Source organism: Maniola hyperantus, chromosome 21, assembly GCF_902806685.2.
Source record: "Maniola hyperantus chromosome 21, iAphHyp1.2, whole genome shotgun sequence".
Classification (NCBI taxonomy): domain Eukaryota; kingdom Metazoa; phylum Arthropoda; class Insecta; order Lepidoptera; family Nymphalidae; genus Maniola; species Maniola hyperantus.
The window spans coordinates 3,491,388-3,512,176 of NC_048556.1; the positions used below are offsets into that span (position 1 = coordinate 3,491,388).

A 20,789-nucleotide genomic window follows, 5' to 3' on the forward strand; every position below is an offset into this window, starting at 1 on the left:
TAAACCAACGTTAGAAATTGAGTCAATCAGCGTTAAAAAAAATTAGTCAATTTCATTGATTTTTATGGATAGCTCTCGCTTGACCAAAAACAAAAAAATATGACTATGCCAAAACAGTTTTGCACAAAAAAAGGACTAAAGTTTCCTAAGACAGTCTCCCTGTATCGGATTCCCCATACCGTCCCAGTTAAAAAAAAAACTGTATAAAAGAAGAAACTGATTAACGCAAATTATTATTATCAACATAAAACTTAAACTGCGGGGTCTAAAAACTTTAGATTTTGCATGGAATTTCTCTCCATAGCATAGACTTTTACTAAGAATGGGCTTTTGAAAATTCAAAACGGATGAAGGCAGAGCAGGAGGCAGTGCGGTAGAAGATTTTACGTCTCACCAAAAACGTTGCTAGAATTCGAGAATCGAAACACAATAACGTCAAAGTAAAATGGACCTAAAGCGCCTTGAATTAAAGTAAAAAATTCAATGCCAGTGATTTTAATTTCACGTTTCCGTTTAAAGCGCTCGCTGTAGATGTGTAGACAAACTTGAGCTTTAAAACAAGGCAGGTTAAGATCCAGTTTACTATAACGCGAAAGTGTTTCGACACTCGAATACTATCAACGTTGGTGAGACTTAAAATCTCGTACTAAGCGTACTGGTCTGCTAGTCGTTGTAAAAAACAAAAGTGCATATGTAGGTAATGACTAAGAAAATAAATTCACTGAATTTTGCCAATAACACAAACGCATCTGTACTGTTTTCCGCAAAGATAAACATTATAACACGATTCTTAATTCTGTTTCCAAATATACTTGTTGAGAGTACGTACCTCGTAAGAATAGCGTAGGACTTAAAAATTGCAACGATATTATTCGGCTGTGAATAATATGATTCAAGAAACGTGCTAATAGTACATACACAGAATTAGAGTGCATATATGATTCAATACACATGAAAACATGACATAATAGCAGAAAAAGAGCTGCCCAATAACTCGAAGCAGACATGACTGACTGCTTGAAGTAGCGAGCAGCATAGCGAACTACAATAATTTTCCTTTCACTGTCATGCACGAAACCGCTCGAGCAGTTAACTCCGATTGCAGTGAATTGTTAATAGTTCTTTGGTTCACAAATTCAACTGCAGTCACGGGCTTGAGCTATCAAGACTCAAAAATCAACTGCACGCGCACGTGTCCTAGTATAGTTACTCTAAAAGGACAATGAAAAAAATTCTCTTGTAAACCAATCACATCACCGTACGTGCTTCAAACATAGACATGTATATACCCTTTTCACGCATTAATCGTTGACTACATCGTTACTTACTACCAGGTGAAATCTCAGTAGATAAAGAGTGAATTGCCATTGAATTATAACAAAATCGTATTTACTTTCGCAAGTATGACCAAAACATCACAAACAACAAATGCGACATGTTGTCGGGTATTTATAGTCTGTTGTCATTGAATACTACGAATTACTTTGACTACACAAACGTGGCGTGACGTGGCGTGAAACGGACTGCCACTCTAAAATTAAGTGCCTACTCTAAGTAAGGTAGTTAAGTAAAAAAATATAGTCTAGGTACTTACATTGTGCTGATGCAGAGTCAGGATCACGTTGTCGAAGGTGGCAGAATTTGACAGAGCTTCAGAACTGCCCCGCAGAAGTTCAGCCAACAAGTCGGTGCCCGACTTGACTCCTGCCAATTTTGAAGGTGATGACGTAGCTCTCACATGTGTTACTCCTTTCAACCTATTACTAGGGTTGGGCAATGCACCGGTGCTTATTTTTCGACTAGGTACTGTTGCGTCCGAAAAACTCCTCCGACCCACTTCGACCGATCGATATATAGGTTCTAAACAACATTTATCAAAATGCCGTCTCGGTTCAACGTCTGATGTATCCGATGGGCTATAAGGAGAAGGAGAAGCGGTTCGATCTCGTGAGCAAGCATAGCTCTCCGCTTCCGACGGAGAGTCCCCACGAGATGTAACTCCATATTTTCTTCTCACGCGGTACGTATCTTCGTCTCTTTCATCTGAACTTTGATGGGACAACCTCGCCCGTCTATTCCTCAACTCTTCCGACCTTGGCCACATAGGCATTGTACCTTCACAAGGACTCGGAGGTCCATTCGTGCAAGAATCGTCAGATTTATCTCCGAGCAAAGAAGACGTTCTGGCTTCAGCTGATAAACGCATATCTGAAAGAGACGCGTCACTGCTTTCTCGCTTCGATCCATTTATTGAAGAAGTGGGAGGGTCTTCTTCACCCCCATCATCGCTCGCCGTCGTTATATAGATACCTTTTCTCCTTTTCGTCTTATCGAGCGGCCGTCGTCTTTCCCTAACACTTATTGGGGCCGGTGAGCACGGGTTCTGTACCGCTGCTAGCAAATGTGCAACTTGCTCACTCGTTATAGTCTCGTCTTCTTTGTCCCTATCTAATGATCCATCAGACGCTACATCCGAACGCTGCGCCTCTTCCGGCAGATCGTTCGACCACTGTTTCACTATACACTCATAAACCGGCACAGGTATAGGAATAGAATCATCAAAATCACTGACGGATTCCTTACGAGGCGGAAAGTTTACACATTCACAGTCCACATTCACACAAATGTTAGAGGGTGGGGCTGGGAGGGGAGGGAACGCGAAAGGCTGAGCGGGTTCGAAGGGCGACGTTCCTTCACTGTGCGCCTGCGCACTGTCAGCCTGTGAACCGTCACTTTCTTCACGGAGTTCGTGTAAAACTCGCGGCGGCATCAACGCGGGCAGACTGCCTCCGCCATCGACCGAGCTCTCCTCCCGCACAGGAGGCACGCGACGGGGCAGCGGATGCGTTAACGACCGCAAACTCAGCTGCTTGTGCACTGAATCCGGAGGCGAGCTTCGCGGAGCCGGCGACGCGTTCACGATCAGACCTTCGTCTGAGCCCACGGCGGAGTCCACCGACGCGACAGACCCGCCTTCGGTCACATTTTCCTCTGTCACAGTCGTCGTAATGTCGTCGCGACCTGGCGGCGATTCGACATCATCTTTTCTCTTTGTTCGTTTTCCAAAGTCGAAAATGGAAGGTTGCTTTCCGCGATAGTATTTCTCCTGCGCAAAATCGCCCTGGGAGAAGGACGCGCTTCGGTATGGTATTGTCTTTTGGGCGTAGGAGCCGATGATGGATCGAGGTTCGACGCGAACTAGAGTGATCTGGTCAGCGTCGAAGTCATCGCAGCGGTCGACGGAGACGCCGCGCACGGGGCTGTGGCGGTGGCGCGTGCGCGGCGGTGGCACGGGTGGTAGCACGGGCGCCGAGTGTGGCGGCGGTGGCGGCGGAGGCGGCGGCGGCGGTGGCGTGGCACTGTGCGTGCGCGGCTTGAGGCGCTCGGTGAGGTCGCGCAGCAGCTGGTGGCGCGAGGCTCTCGCCTCGTCGCGCGAGCCGCGGCCCAGGCGGCGCTGGAAACGCTCCAGCGTGCGGCGGTCGGGCTTGGCGCGGCCGAGGCACGCCGCCACCGCCTCCTCGGAGCAGCAGCGGCAGGGACAGGCGCGCGGCGGCGGGACGCGGCGGACCGTGTAGCGCACCGCACCCAGCGTCACGTACGGCGACCTGCGCACACGCCGATATATTTAGCGTAACGTGTAATCCGCCGAGCGGTCGGGCGGCGAGTGCGACGGATTTAGAGCGGGCCAGCTTCCCCCGCGACTCGACGCTGAATTCCGGGAGGATTCCCCGCGACCCACTCTGACCAACGTTTATATCGCACCAGATGATTCCTATACGTGCTTCCCTTTGATGAGCCGAACGCTATGGACGCGGAGCCGGGCAACATGGAGCGGTTCCGTTTGCATGGAGCCCAAATTATTTTCTCACGCATGACCAAAGCACTGGACGGTCGTGCGTGGAGGACAGACATAAACGTCGGAGTACAAAAATTTCCTCGCGATGTACGTGAGGACAGCAGGTGGCAGACAGACAGACGGAAGACGCCCGAGGTATAAATAGGCGGGCGTTGGCAATCCGCGACCTCGTAACAATGTTTACATGTTGGATCTCGTTGCAGAGGACAAGTTATGCTTGTGATATTAATTGAATTCCTCGAATTGCATCTAGATAAGGAAAGACAAATCGTGTTTAAAGCGAGAGCAACTAGAGGAGACGTGAATACACCTCCAATCTCCATGCTACACGTGAAATATTATCGTGATTGAAGTATTTATACTTAATGCGCTGAGTCAGACGGGCCAGTGATTTAGAGGAATCTCTGATGTTTATATCCATCTCTAGATACAAATTATTTTCTTGTATTTTTACAACCTCATTTCAAAAGCCTTGAACTAAATTACAAAGCTAAAGGATCAAATTAGAGAGACATGAAAATAGAAAATAAAGTTTCATATTTTCAAAAAAAGCGTGCAATTTTTAAATGTCTCTATCGTCTACAATTTAAGATACCTATGAAATAAATATAATCATGAATACATGATTTAAATGAAGGCCCACCTCTGAGGGCCTTCATCTAATTCAAGTGTTCCTGGGGAGGTCACGAAGTCTTCGGATGCCAACTTGTGGGAATCGTGAGCTCGCTAATTATTACAGTAGGTACGCGGCAGAAAATAATTTACATCGGCCTTTAGAATGACATTTCGGCTTTGTAGAGCTTTGTCTCTATCACTCATACCTCCATGACGTTTTGTCGGTTTGAAGTCTGAACGACAGAGACAACGCTCTACAACTAATCCGCTATCTCCTTCTAAAGGTCGATGTACATTATTTTCTGCTGCGTACTGTACATAGCAGTGACACCTTGTTAGTGAAAATAGGGGTTATGCTTAACGTGCAAAGTGTGAAAATAGGAGGGTAGTAAAAAAAAAGTCGGTAAATACAGGGGACCTGGAGAGCTCGCGTCGTCTTCGGAGGCCATCTTGCGGGGAGCGGGGGCGCGCGGTCGCCATTGATCACGTGACACCGCGCATGCTGCGCCCTCTACCCACACACCTGTAACAATAAACAACACTATATTAATACATAGATATCCTAGATATCACTACTCCTATTATAAAAGCGAAAGTGTGTTTGTTTGTTGGTTTATTGGTTTGTTGGTTTGTCCTTCAATAACGTCGCAACGGAGCAACGGATTGACGTGATTTTTTGCATAGATATAGTTTAAGTCCTGGAGAGTGACATAGGCTGCTTTTTATTCCGAAAAATCAAAGAGTTCCCACGGGATTTTTAAAAACCTAAATCCACGCGTACGAAATTGCGGGCATCAGCTAGTTAGTAGGTATGTACCCTTATTATAAATGCGAAAGTGTGTTTGTTTGCTGGTTTGTCCTTCAATTACGTCGCAACGGAGCAACGGATCTACGTGATTTTTTTGCATGGGTATAGTTTAAGACCTGGAGAGTGACATAGGCTACTTTTTATCCCGGAAAATCAACGAATTTCCCCGGTATTTTTAAAAATCTAAATCCACGCGTACGAAGTCGTGGGCATCAAGTAGTGGTCAATAAAAATAACCTGTTTAGTGAGCGAATTATCGATCTATATGTATTTGGTGGTAGAAAACATAACATATCAAAGACACCATTGGGACCTCCCAATCCCACCCCATGAAACGAAAAGATGAGTGAAGAACCAATGCGCGGCGTAATTGTCACGCCGCCCGTACCATGTCTTGTGAACGATACCTGACTGGACGACATCACTGGTAGGTACATGGTAAAGATATTTTTTTGGTTGGTCAGTAGGGTGGAAACAGCCACGGCCGAACCAGACCAGACCAGAGAAAATTTAGAAATTATAAAATTCAAATTTTCTCTGCCTGAACCCGGGACCTCCTACTAATAAGACCACAGCGCCCACCATTGCGCCAGAGAGGTCGTCAACGTAGTCTCACTGTATTTATTTACGCTGTTGCCGACAAACAAGCAGCACAGTATGCTTAGTACGAGATTTTATGTCTCACCAACGTTTATAGTATTCGAGTGTCGAAACACTGCAGCGTTATAGTAAACTGGATCTTAACCTGCCCTGTTTTAAATCTCGAGTTTGTCTACACATCTACAGCCAGCGCTCCAAGCGAAATTAAAATCAGTGGTATTGCATTTTTGACTTCAATTCAAGGATCTTATGATCCATTTTACTTTGACGTTATTGTGTTTCGAATCTCAAATACTATCAACGTTGGCGAGACTTAAAATCTTATATGTAGTAACAAACCATCCGAAAAAGTTTGCGAACAGGAAAATTTTAAACAGGCAAAAGCTCACATTAACAAAGTAAAGGAGGATAATATCGCCTAACGAAAGCTTTATGATTTTCACTTCACAGTCGATTGATGCACTGTTATTTTAAATTTTCCTTATTGTGTTTGTCTGGAGTGCTCTAGATAAAATTTATGATGTCAGGCGTCGATCCCACTGGGAATTGCCTAATATTATATTGGGGCCGATTCTCTTGTACACAATCTCTAAACTAAACTAAAATGACATGTCTAAATCTATTGCTATCCGTGTCATAATGTTCAATCTGTGAAATTTTAAACTCTTGTTCTGTTTAGAATTCGTATAGCATCCGTAGACAGAACAGTAATGCACCATTTTATGATAGAACTTACTAAACGACACTTAAAATATTTAAAACCACGCTCACGTAAACCCTCGTCCATCAATCACGCAGACTACGCGAATCTGCGTGCAGCGGGCCGCGCCGCCCGCCCTCCGCAACCCACCCCACAGTACATTCGTAATTGGACTGTATATTTCAAGGCTGTGGTATTATCCACCCCTTTTCAACGCATATCCTCTTTCACGCAATCCATCCACCTTTTCTTTGGTCGTCAAAGTGGTTAAACAAAAACAATCATCCAATTAAAAATCTCCTTCCTTTGCATCCGGTTGGCAAAAATACGATTACATTGAAACATACAAAGCAAAATAAAACGACAATAATTTAGTGACAAATTATAAATTATATTTCAAATAAGAACAATGATAAGTATTCATAATTATAATTATTTCCCTTTAACAAGAGACCGTATCATATTTCAAAAAGCTCGCGATCGCTTTGATCTTTGGAACAAGAACCGCCCGCGGGATGTTAAAACATGATAATATTATGACCTTTCTGTTTTACGTGGGCACGATTCATTTAGGGTACCTATATAAACAACTCAAATTAATAAAAGGTCATTTTTCCCTGGGTACGCTACAATGAAACAAGGGCTTTTAACAAGAATTTTTTAAAACTGCTTTAATTAAAGCTTTTTCTATCTATTTTTCATGATACCCATCGATATAAATGACAAGATAGGTATGGTCAAGCGAACAAAATTTTTCACGGTTTTGGAACCAAATAAATCGGCGCCACCTCTTAGATACTAATGAACGACCCGTTTGAAATCCAAACGTCACTGAGGTTGCATTGGTGCTAAAGCACCACTGAGTCGGTGCCATTTTGTTTGTTCAATAGCCCTGTCCATACGAAGTAATATATGTATAAGTCAATGATGATACCTAAATGTAAACATAGCTTTAAAATTGTCTGTTAAAATAATTAAAATGGTGCTTTTGTTTAAGGTAATTATAATGCATAGAACGCACTCGTCATATTATGTGCTCTTTGTGTCAACTGTCATGTTAAAAGTACGGTTCACCGTGGGTTCACCCCACAGACCACCCCCAAGTTCACTCCCTTAATCTACGGTTTTAAAATCCATGGTTGAAATAACTATACAAATGTACAAAGTTTCATGTCAATCGAATGTACGAGATACGAATACGATGCAGATTGCAGTACCGAGAACTGACCGGGAACAAGTAAAATTTTCTTCAGTTTTGAATGTAACTATAGCGCCATCTGTCGTGAAACGCGGAATTTACCGTGAAAAGCGTGTAGGGCGCCGAGCTTTTGGGCGGGCGGAAGAACATCCGCCTTTTTTAATATATTCAGACGTTTACGATAGATGTCGCAATACATTATGCATTTATAATGATAACAGTAACACTAACAGATTTTTCTTTATGCCTCATAGTCTGTCATAGTCTTTGAATTATCGTGCAGTGTCGAAAAATACGACTGTAGTACGGAAACCTCGTTGCGCGAGCCTGACTCGTAGATACTTGGCTGGTTTTTTTATTATTTGGATCTCTTTATTTTTCGCGAAACTTCCTGCCCAGGATTCGAACTAGTGGCCCGTCGAAGGTTCCGTCGTCAATTAAATTCAATAATGGAGGTGTATCAGTCAAGTGGCACTTTTATAAATTAAGCACATTTACATTTTCACACTTCGGCTTATCATGTCAATTTATCTGAAATGACATTGTGATAAAAATCAATTAAGTTTTAACAACACTTTTTGTACGAGTTTTATTGTAGCATCATATTTGAATACAAGATTTTTGTTGCGGTTTTGTGCGTACGATTTATTAGCTTTTGTTCATTAGATTACGATTACAAACTAAAATATGGGTACACTAGCTGATACCCGCGAATTCGTATTCGTGGATTTAGGCTTTAAAAAAATCCCGTGGGAACTGTTTGATTTCCCGGGATAAAAGGTAGCCTATGCCACTTTCCAGGTCTTTAACTATATACCCATGTAAAAAATCACGTCTATCCGTTGTGACGTGATTGAAGGACAAACCAACAAGCCAACAAACAAACACACGTCTTTGGCATTTATAATAAGGGTGCTCAGGCTCACCTTTTACGTTGATTTATCGACGGATTACAGATAAACTGGTTATTCCGGAACTCTGATTTTCCGGAATAAAAGTAGCCTATATTTGTCTCTGGAATAAAAGCTAGACGCTATATCAAATAGATGATACACGCGACTTCGTTGGTGTGTATTTAGATATTTGAAAATCCCGCAGGGACTCTTTGATTTTCCGAGACAAAAAGTAGGTAGTCTATGTCCCCGGGATGCAAGCTTCTCTAAGTCCCCATCCCACCATCAAAACCATTTACGTTTAATTGACTGTGAAAAGCGAGCAGACAGACACACACATTCGTATTTATAATATAAAGTATGGATAGATATGGACATAAAAATGGATTACGTAAGTTTTGATCTGGAAAATAAACTAATCGAATTAATAGGTACCTAAAATTTAATTATCACTGGTAGTTACAACAAAAATATTCCTTTTAAACCTCAAACAAGGATGCAACAAGGCCAACAAAGGTATTAATTCCAATTTGGATATAAAAATGCTTCCTTACATCTCTGATTGCCGGTGAATGCCATTTAAATTGTCGTCTTCCATTTTTTTTATTACTCTCTTTATATATGATGGGATGGGTCTTTTGATATTCCGAGTATGTTTATATACAACTAGCTGATGCCCACGACTTTGTCCGCGTGGAATTAGGTTTTTTTTAAATCCCGTAGGAACTCTTTGATTTTCTGGGATAAAAAGTACTCTTCAGGTTCAAGTCGATCCGTTGCTCCGTTGTGACGTGATTGAAGGACTAACCAACAAACCAAAAAACCGACAAACAAACACTCTTTCGCATTTATAATAAGGGCATAATAAAGACATTAACTACTTCTCCCAAATTAAATAAAAGTGAACGCATTATTAAATTAAGATCCAGTTGCATGACAGCCGGTTAAAGTTAAACGTACACCAAAAAAAAAAACGCAAAACAACACATTTTTACAGAAATCTGGAAAAGTACAGACACAGATATATTTTGTTTTTACAAAGTGTCTACATTTCATTGAATTTAATTGTAAGTAATAAATATTTTCAATTTTTTGACATACAAAGATTGAGTAATTTCTACTGGAATTTTTTTTTATGTTACAAAATTGAAAAATATTAATTGTCGTTTACGCATTGTGGCGTCATTATTCGCTTTCCGTACAACGTGACTTTAACAATTTATTATGTTAAAAATAAATAAATATCATGATTTTTTTTAATTTATTCTCTCTAATAATAAATTCTAGCCCCATAAACTACCACTATACAAAAAATCACATCATTTTGTAACTACAGTCCAAGACCCTATTGGTTAGTATTCAAAACCAAACAACGTTTGTAGGTAAAGCACGCTTTATATCTAAAGGGAAGTGCACTTATGCGCTTATTTATACATTTATTTCAGGCATTAGGCATCAGCCTATCACTTACGAAATAATGTGTCCAGATAATCTGTGGTTTGCGGCTGATACGACCGCAGCGCAAGGACGACCCACTTATAGACCCTTGAACCTATAATATTACATAGTATCTGCTCCAAAATACAATTTTTACAAGAGACTAGCTGCTTTTTCCGGTGACTTTTGACAAAATTTCATTGAATTCGATTATTTAATATATTCAAACCAAACTATAGTAGGTGACAGGTCGCGAGCGCGGGTGACGTGAGGGTATGCGTGGCGTCCCCTCGCCTCATATCCGGATTGCCATCTCTACCTGTCGCGGACTATAGGTATTAGGTACCTACGTTTGGTTTGTACTGTTAGACGGAGTTATTGATCAGTCTATGTACAAATCCGTACGCAAGGAGCGTACGGATTTGTACGGACAGTTGGCTAGAATTCTATGGTTTTGTCGGCTCTATGAAATATCTGGGGACGCTTGATGATGTCGACACAATGGAAAAATATGTGCAAGTCTTGGTGCAAGTGAAATAAAAGTATCTTAAATTCGTTTAAACTGAGTTTACCTTTGTTGTTACTTCTCTTTTAGCCACATGTCAACAGGTAGCTTTGTCTTCTATCCTTCTAAGATTGACAACCTTCCTAATATAATCGTCATCAAGTCAACCCACCGCTGGCCCACTACTGAGCATTAGTCTCCTCCCAGAATGAGAAGTAAGTATAATATATGCAGCTATAATTCAAAGAGTTAATAAAAAGGTCGAGGTGACGAAGGTTTTCTATTCCTTATCAGTCATGCATATATAGTATGTTTGGCGTCTTCATTATAATACTGGTACTAATTAAATGTGTACGGACAAACGTGCAAATTAGCACGGACACGGGCCTTATCTAAATTGGACGGGAAAGTGTTGATTTAATTAATTCAGTAGCTAGAGACACTCGCATCTGCTACTGAGGAAATCTCGTTCTTGTATTTTTATTAGGAACCGTTTATAGCTTAAGGCCGATTGACACTGTTCCAGTAGAATACTCCTACTAGCTAGCTTGTGCTAGGAGTAGCAGTACTCCTAGCACAAGCTTGACGCTTAGTTGGAGAGGAAAGGGGAATATTAGTCATTTAACATGGCTAATATTCTTTTTTTTTTAATTCCAGCCCAACAATTTAATAAAGAACTAGGTGATGCCCACGACTTCGTCTACATGGATTCAGATTTTTAAAAATCCCGTGGGAACTCTTTGATTTTCTGGGATAAAAAGTAGTCTATATCTCTCTCCAGGGCTTCAACTATACTTGTACAGAAAATCTCGCCGATCTGTAGTTTCCTTGCGACATGATTCTTGCTGATTCTTCTCGGTAGGAACGGCATTCCGAACCAGTGGTAAATTAAACTAGTTGACGATTCAAAAGCACTTGTAACAGTTAACTTGAATAACAATATATTCTATTCTATTATATTCTACCGTAAAGGAAAAACCAACAAATCAACAAATAAACGCACTTAATTGGCTTTTATAATATTAATATCGTAAATACGAAAGTGTTAGTTTATTTATTTGTTTCTTTTCGACTATTTCACCAATTAAAAAAAAATGCACAGAGATAGCTTGCATCCGGAAAACGGAAATATGTTTTATATTTGGGAAAAATTTAATGAATTCACGCGCAACCAAATGCTAGTGCCTGGAAATACCTAATAGAATAATGCAGACGATGCCATTCCTTCTAATCCAGTACTAGAAATAACTTATTGGGTCCAGCAAATGGAATGATGTGAACCGTCCGTTATATTTCTGATTTCTTATTCATTTATTTTATTATAAGCGGCTTTTAAATAAATCTTCTATAATATAAACGATACTCCTCATTAACTGTGAATGGTTATAGTTTTTAAACTATCACCTGAAAGTAGCTTTCTTAGTCAATCGTCAGAGTTTTTCATTTTTAATTGTTTACTTGTACCTTTTACGCCCAGGTTTAAACATATTTTTATTTAAAAAATCTCTTCAATATTGATTATACATCATTATTCATCTCGTCAAATAGATAAAAGCACAAAACTTTTGAGTACGGTTATTTCTTTCGGAGCACTTCTGATAGCGTATCTAAAATCTAATTAATCATTTCACACATTATTTTGATTAGAGTTTTCGCGTGATTGGTAGCCACCTGCTTATTTATTCATCAATCGAGCTTTGATAAAGTATCTACTATATTCACAATCAAATCGCAAAAACAATTCGTCGAACTTTACGGTTCTATGTGGATTTTAATAAAAATTGGAACTTATCCGTTTCAAGTTCAATCACCACATAATTATTATTAAAATAACTATTATTTATTACAAGCTCTTTAAAACTTGTTACCATCATTCCAGGGATAGTAGTAAAATGTGAATCAGAATAAGACCTAATATTAGTATTTCAATGAACTGAAATACCTAACGTTAATAAAGAATGACACCCAATGCAGTCCAGTATCCAGTCTTTAATGGAACTAGTAACTGTTAATATGTGAACAGATCATTATGAATCGCAATTCACAAAGGCCTGTACGTGCAGGATTCTGCTATATTTTGGTTCAAAACGTTGTTACCATTTAACCGTTTGTCTGAAACGGCTTATGGGGTAGGATGCATGTTGATGCAGCGACGTTGAATTCCTTATTTTACGTCAGTTGTCCTAAGAACAACTTAAGAACAATAATTAGTTTTTACGTCAGTTGTCCTAAGAACAACCTAAGAACAATAATTAGTATTTGTTCTTAGCTACTATCACCATTCCGCAACCCGCGCCATTCTACACGAGGCGTGCGTCGGTGAAATGGTGTACGTACCAACTGTTACATAGATTTCTTGATGACACATCCTTAAATCACTATGATAGTTGTCTAGAAGACTATGGTATGTTCGGCTCTATGCACTTTCTGGTGACGCTTAATAATGTCGAGACTTGTAAACTGTTTGGAATTTAAATAAAAGTGTATTAAATCGTTTAAACTAAGTTTACCTTTAACACTACTTAGTGTTATTCTTAATTTGACCTAAAAATTAAAATATTAAGGGGCTGTTTCGTCTTTGTTCTGCCTGCCTATCAGTAACTTTTAAGTGCCTAAATCGACATCGCTGGATTGCTGAGTGCTGCCGCTGAACGCTGGATCTCCTACGTTAGTGGGTATACTAAATATAAGGTAAGAAACCCACAGATATAAAAAAATATTTAATGCATAAATGTGATATTTTGACAGATTTCAACACAAAAATTCTCATGACGCTAAATGTATTGGTTAGATAAAATTTAACTGGCGGTTGTAAAACTGGCCCTAAAAGTGATACCTATTTAAAGAAATTTGTGATCACTACCCCTACTATAAATGCGAAAGTGTGTTTGTTTGTTAGTTTGTTGGTTTGTTGATTTGTCCTTCAATCACGTCGCAACGGAGCTACAGATGGACGTGATTTTTTGCATGGGTATAGTTTAAGACCTGGAGAGTGACATAGACTACTTTTTATCTCGGAAAATCAAAGAGTTCCCAAGGGATTTTTAAAAACCTAAATCCACGCATACGAAGTCGCGGGCATCAGCTAGTAGGATAATTAAAATACAAAAATAAAATGTTAGGATGAAAAGTGAAAACATACATCATCAATCATCACTTACGAACCAGCAACCACAATAATAGCTATCACCAATAAAATACAATTAAAATAATAATTATTATTGGCAATGGCTGCCAAAAACTTCGAGACGGTATGGCGGGGTATTTAAAATAGACTATGAGTAAAGTCGCCTTCACACTATACGAATTTCTTATTATACCAACTGAGTAGGTGCCTAATACTTATGAAGTATTTGTAGATTGCGATTGCGAAACGATTTTCGATTGCGGTAGAATTACAGCTACAATGTCACGATCGCAATCACCTCTGATTGGTTGACGCTCACTCACTATTGGCTACAATGCATTGTTGCAACAAGAATCGCACAAATTCAGCCAATCACAACAATTGAGATTGTAATAATGGATAATGATTGATGCCGGTTTTACGAAATCGCCCTACAGGTCTAGACAGACATTTTTGCTTCCACATACGAATTCCGTACCCCCACTATGTGGGTCTTCCTGCGTTTTTCTTTTTGAATTTTTTTAATCGAAGACATTGTATCGGCCTGTATCTCATGACTTGTAATAGAGACTTGAAATTTTCACAGATATTTCTATTGCCGAATTTCATTTATGCAAGATGGCGAAATGCAAATGGCTGCCATGCAAAATTAATAAAATAAAATAAAATTACATAGTCTTGTACGATAGTACCCTTCGTGTGGGATTCCGACTAACACTTGTCCAGTTTTTCTATTTTTTACAAATTTAAATTAAGGACCCAAAAAACATATTCAGTTTAAATATCAAACTTGTTATACTTATTTATCAAAATATGAGCTTCCAAAGTTGTTTTAGAGATAAAGAGTCCTAGTATCCAGATGGGTCGAGAAGAGGAGATTCAGTACGCGACAGAAAGTAATGTACATGTTTAGAAAAAGATGGCAGATTTGTAGAGCACTGTCTATGTCGTTGAGACCGACAAAACCTTATATAGGTATGTTTGACAGAGAGAACGCTCTACAAAGCCGAAATGTTATTCTAAAGGCCGATGAACATTACTTTCTGCCGCGTACTGTAACATCCGTTATGTAGACATTCCACTGGTGTGACCTCACACTAATGTTAAAAAGGTTCCTAACCTAATAAAAAGCAATGTACAAAAATTAGAATTGGCAACTTGCCACATACTAAAACAATTTTTTGTCACATAGGTATAATATCGTATCGTAATGGTTGGTAGATCCGTAGGCGGTTGCAAGAAAAGAGGGTTGTTAAAAATAGTCGATAGTCGGTCGATCCAGTCGAACAAAATGGTGTCTTCACAAGTACAATCGACAGACGTCCACAGCTGTACCCGTAGTATAAGATTTTACGTCTCACCAAACGTTGCTAGAATTCGAGAATCGAAACACAATAACATCAAAGTAAAATGGACCTAAAGAGCCTTGAATTGAAGTCAAAAATTCAATGCCACTGATTTTAATTTCGCAAGGTTTCCGCATGGAGCGCTGGCTGTAGATGTGTAGACAAACTTGAGCTTTAAAACAAGGAACTTAAGATCCAGTTTACTATAACGCAGAAGTGTTTCGACTCTCGAATTCTAGCAACGTTTGGTGTGACTTAAAATCTTATTTTTTATTTTTTTTTTATTTTTTTTTATTAGATATGCCAACGATAAATTGTAACAACATTCACAAATATTAAAAACATGTCACAAACAATTCCAGTCCTACTACAATCATCAATTATAGGCATATACAGCATTACGTAAGTCTCCGATTGTGTTAACAATAAGCTACCTACATTACAAACTTTTAACATTAACCACTATTTAATAAATATAATCTACAGCTAAATTAATAGATACAATTGCTTAATTCATAAAATTAGTTGCTCATTACATAAAAATTGATTAAATTAGATAAGAGTCAGTATACTACGGGTACTGGACATAAGTCTCTTGTATCTTTCGGCGCCTGAAACCAGCGGCTCCCAGTGACTCGTCTGATGTCGTCCGTCCACCTAGAGGGGGTCTTACAACGCTGCGCTTTCCGTTGCGAAGTCACTTTGCCTTTTCCACTTCACCTTCACCACCCTCTGAGCTGTCGGTTCTCCAATCATAGTCTCTCTTTCGCTTGTTGAGTGATTCTGAGCTTTCTAATGAGGCCCATATTATATTACTGTAATTAATTAGGTATACCGTTTTAGTCAAATTCAAGATTTTAATTTTTTGTTACCACAAAATCACGGTTTTCGGATTTTTTCCTTTACTCAGTGCTACCTGCCAAGTGTCATGATTCTAGGTCAACGGGAAGTATGATAGGTATAAGTTTTTATTCCCTTCTCTTGACAGACACGACAGACGGACAACGAAGTGATCCTATAAGATAAGGGTTTCTTTTTTCCTTTTGAGCCCAAAAATGTCTCAAAAATGTCAAAAAACTCTAGAAAAACCAGAAAAACAGTATTTTTTACCGTATAAGATATATTTATACGACAAAGTTAAAGAAGTGCACACAAAAAAGAAGATACACATTATAAAAAACATTTAAGAAAATAATATGGTTATATCACATGTTCACTGGTCAGGTACCTATATTATTCCAGAGTTACTTGATATGTTCCGTTCGACTGGTTTTTTATTATATCGATGATGTTATTATTTTCTAAGAACTAAGAAGTGATTTATGGCCTATAAGCTACTCAAAAAATTGACGATGCGTCATGATTTAATTTATAAGTTTGTACGAAGCGTTAAAAATACTCTTGTACTGGAACTGAACTTAAGGCTGGGCGCAAACGGGCCACCGGTGACTGGCGACAAGCTGTTTACATTGTATGGAATCGCCGCGTAAGTGTAGCGAGTGGCGGCCACTCGCGACTAAGGCTCAAATCTATAGAGCGTACTTTGACTTTGCTCAGACTTAAGACACTGTTACAAAGAGACAGAGTTATGCTAGCTATAAAATGCTGTCTGGTTTTAACAGTGTCTTAAGGCTGAGCAAAGTCAAAGTGCGCTCTATAGATTTCAGCATCAGTGTTCGCGACATGCCACCGGTGGTGGGCACTGGGGGTACTCGCTACTTACAGCAGCGAGTGTGAGTTTTACAAATTGTAGCGGCCACCAACAACTAGTGGCGGCTGCCTACCAACCGCTCGTTGCAGCCACTGACCACCTTCGTATGCGCAGTAGAAAGAAATATGTTTTTATTTTTTATTTTAAAAAATTGTTGGTAAATAACAGATAGCGACAATCACTGGTGACTGGTGGTCTGTGGCCCGTTTGCGTGGAGCCAAACTCGATACGCAAACAAGGAGTCATTAATCTTTTTGATTTGTTTATTGACGGTTCGTTGATTTAGGACAAGGAGGTGTTGAGTAACGGAAGATGGACTGATACACTGATAACATCTATTAGATACAAAGGTCCATAATATACTGGTTATTTTTGGAAATTTCTCAATGCTATTTAGTTTCTACTAGAAAAAATCGCGGGCATCTGCTAGTAATCCATACTAATGCATATCCGTACTATCCATACTAATATTATAAATGCGAAAGTGTGTCTGTCTGTCTGTCTGTCTGTTCGTCTCCTAGCCTTTCACGGACCATCCGTTCAAACTATTTTGACGAAATTTCGTACAGAGATAGCTTGCATCCCGGAGAAAGACATGTATAATTTTCATCCCGGAAAATCAAAGAGTGTCCACGGGTTTTTTAAAAACCTAAATCCACGCGGACAAAGTCGCGGGCATCATCTAGTAGCTTTAATATCAGTAGGTACCCTTATTATAAATGCGAAAGTGTGTCTGTTTGTTTGTTGGTTTGTTGGTTTGTCCTTCAATTATGTCGCAACTATGCAACTAATTGACGTGATTTTTTGCATGGGTATAGATAAAGACCTGGAGAGTGACATAGGCTACTTTTTATCCCGGAAAATCAAAGAGTTCCCACGGGATTTTCACCCTAATTCCACGCGGACGAAGTCGCGGGCATCAGCTAGTTTGTTTATAATCGTTGGAGTTTTTTTCTCTTTGTTTACTCTAGCTATTATAAGCTGTGATAGCCTAGTGGTTAGGACGTCCGCCTTCTAATCAGAGGTCGGGGGTTCGATCCCGGGCACGCACCTCTAACTTTTCGGAGTTATGTGCGTTTTAATTAATTAAATATCACTTGCTTTAACGGTGAAGGAAAACATCGTGAGGAAACCTGCATGCCTGAGAGTTCTCCATAATGTTCTCAAAGGTGTGTGAAGTCTACCAATCCGCACATGGCCAGCATGGCCTTCTCACTCTGAGAGGAGACCCGCGCTCTGTAGTGAGCCGGTGATGGATTGATCATGATGATGATGATGATTCTAGCTATTAATTTTTACTGAACCGAAAAGAACACCCGCAGTCACATGTAATGGGATATCAAAAAGACTACTTCTTTCAAAGAGAAATCTTTGGGACCTTTCACTCATATTGTGTTACAGTATTCGGGGAAATGGTCTTTGAAGCTCTTACATGAAAGATGTCAAAGATATTTAGAGGCTAATTTTAGCAGATTGTAATAGGAATTCCTACGTATTAAAGGAACGTCTAATGAATTTGTTATTCTTCATAAAAGTACACTTTTCATTTATAAACTAGCGCTTGGCTGTAATCAGACCTGCTGGCAATAATTGCCAATTATTGGTGACTAGCTTATGCCCGCGACTTCGTCCGCGTGGACTACACAAATTTCAAACCCCTAGTTCACCCCCTTAGGGGTTGAATTTTCAAAAATCCTTTCTTAGCGGATGCCTACGTCATAATAGCTAGCTGCATGTCAAATTTCAGCCTGATCCGTCCAGTAGTTTGAGCTGTGCGTTGATAGATCAGTCAATCAGTCGACAGTCAGTCAGTCAGTCAGTCAGTCACCTTTTCCTTTTATATATTTAGATGTAGCCTACGCTTGGCTAGAAGATGCCTATTCACTCTTGACTTTAAGGTATCTACTCAAGCCGCTTGCCTAGAAGATGCCTTTATTCACTCGTAACTTAAAGGTTCTAAAGCTTTATTAAAATTGGAAGGAAAACTGATGCCGGAAAGGCGTTCCATACTCTAGCAGATTACTACTTAGCTATAAAGGTCTAATCTAAATATATAAAAGGAAAAGGTGACTGACTGAACGACTGACTGACTGACTGACTGATCTATCAACGCACAGCTAAAACTACTGGACGGATCGGACTGAAATTTGGTATGCAGATAGCTATTATGACGTAGGCATCCGCTAAGTAAGGATTTTTGAAAATTCAACTCCTAAGGGGGTGAAATACGGGGTTTGATAAGCTAATTCATCATAAAAGTACACTTTTTTTTATTTATAGACTAGCGCTTGGCTGCAACACAACCTGCTGACAAGCGACTCTTGGCTGTAAGGTACTAAGGTAGGTAAGGTTAAAAGCTTTATTAAAAGTGGAAGGAAAACTGATGCCGGAAAAGCGTTTCATATCCTAGCAGACTACTACTTAGCTACTTATTTCATTTACAGATTTTTAAGATATGAGAGTAGATAAAATGCGTTATGCACCAGCATCAAAACTATTAAAATATAAGTACAGGACTCGGCATAAAATATTGTACATCGACCCTTAGAAAGAGAAAGCGGTTTCGTAGAGCAATTGTCTCTGTCGTTGAGACCGATAAAACGTCACATAGGTATATGAATGACAAAGAAAACGCTCTACAAAGCCGATATCTCATTCTAAAAGTCGATGTACAATATTTCTTGCCGGCTACTGTAGCTATTAAAACTGAGAGAGACAAATATTTCAAGAAATAAGAAGAATTATAAAAGTACTTAAATTAAAATAAATTCCTTCTTCCTGCTTTTCAAAACTATATAACTACAAGACGTTGATGAAAATATTGGTGCCCAAATTGGGGAAAGCATAACGCTAAAACGAATTCAAGAATACATTTTACGATTCAAAGATATATATACGATATCAAAATCGAATGGGCACTTTGGTATAAAAGAGGGAACCGACAAACACACACACAAAACTCAGGCAGTCAGGTGAAACCAGAACATTGAATGGAAGCTCAGTTCTATACCTTATGCAATAATTGGAAGAAACTTGACTCCAAATCATGCTACCGGAACGCTTTGGACGATATAATATTTACGGCTACGCATAGGAGATATTTTAGACACAGTTTATATCATCATCACCAACTCATCACCGGCCCACTACTGAGAATGGGTAACCTCTCAGAATGTCAAATGTTTGGCCAAAATCCACCAAGTGCGAATTGGCAGACTACACACGCTGTGGTCTTATTAGTGGGAGGTCCCGGGTTCGATTCCTGGCAGGGATTAGGAGTTTTATAATTTTGAAATTTCTGGTCTGGTCTGGTGGGAGGCTTCAGCCGTGGCTAGTTACCACCCTACCGGCATAGCCGTGCCGCCAGCGATTTAGCGTTCCGGTACGATGCCGTGTGTAAATCAAAGGGGCGGGGCATAGGTTTATTAAAAACTGCGATACCCCTTCCAGGTTAGCCCGCTTCATCTTAGACTGCATCGTCACTTACCACCAGGTGAGATTGCAGTCAAGGGCTAACTTCTATCAGAATAAAAAATACACACCTTTGAGAACATTATGTAGAACTCTCAGGCATGTAAGTTTCCTCATGATGTTTGCCATCCGTTAAAGCAAGTACATTCCTGCATTTCTTCGAAAAGTAAGAATGCCTAAGTGCCTATGTGATCACATTTACAGCTACCTAATTAAGAAAAGCATATTCGATTAGTACCTACCTACAAAATGAAATAATTTAGATTACCTACTAAATTAATCACCATTAACCCCCTATCATACAAATCCTATCATTATGCAAAACGACTGGTTAATTAGTTATGCAAAACCAATAATTATAACGATACTATAATCTCACTAATATCAATTTATTATCGTCGTACATTATTTAGACTAAAGTCTTTCGGCGTATCTTTTCAATGTTAATTTTATGAGACGTTTATTTTTGGTCTAAATATTTTGTAAGATTTACTGGTGTACCCACGGGTGTACCTATTTCAG

At 39.5% G+C, this 20,789-nt stretch overlaps 1 protein-coding gene and 1 long non-coding RNA gene across 5 annotated transcripts in view; one reads left to right on the forward strand and one right to left on the reverse strand.

Moving 5' to 3' along the window:
• Positions 1-20,789, forward strand: part of LOC138403852 (uncharacterized) — a 365,474-nt gene that overhangs the window by 305,063 nt on the left and 39,622 nt on the right. The window lies entirely within an intron of this gene.
• LOC117992198 (rho guanine nucleotide exchange factor 17) overlaps positions 1-20,789 on the reverse strand; it is a 128,600-nt gene that overhangs the window by 81,175 nt on the left and 26,636 nt on the right. For 3 of the 4 annotated variants that reach the window (XM_034979857.2, XM_069505867.1, XM_069505868.1), the window contains exons 2-3: positions 4,890-4,994; positions 1,595-3,605 (exon numbers count right to left, since the gene is read on the reverse strand). In XM_034979857.2, coding sequence (XP_034835748.1) covers positions 1,595-3,605; positions 4,890-4,951 — 2,073 coding nt within the window. In that variant the 5' untranslated portion in view covers positions 4,952-4,994. Of the gene's footprint in view, positions 1-1,594; positions 3,606-4,882; positions 4,995-20,789 lie in introns of all 4 variants that reach the window. The other variant, XM_069505869.1, reaches the window with a different exon arrangement.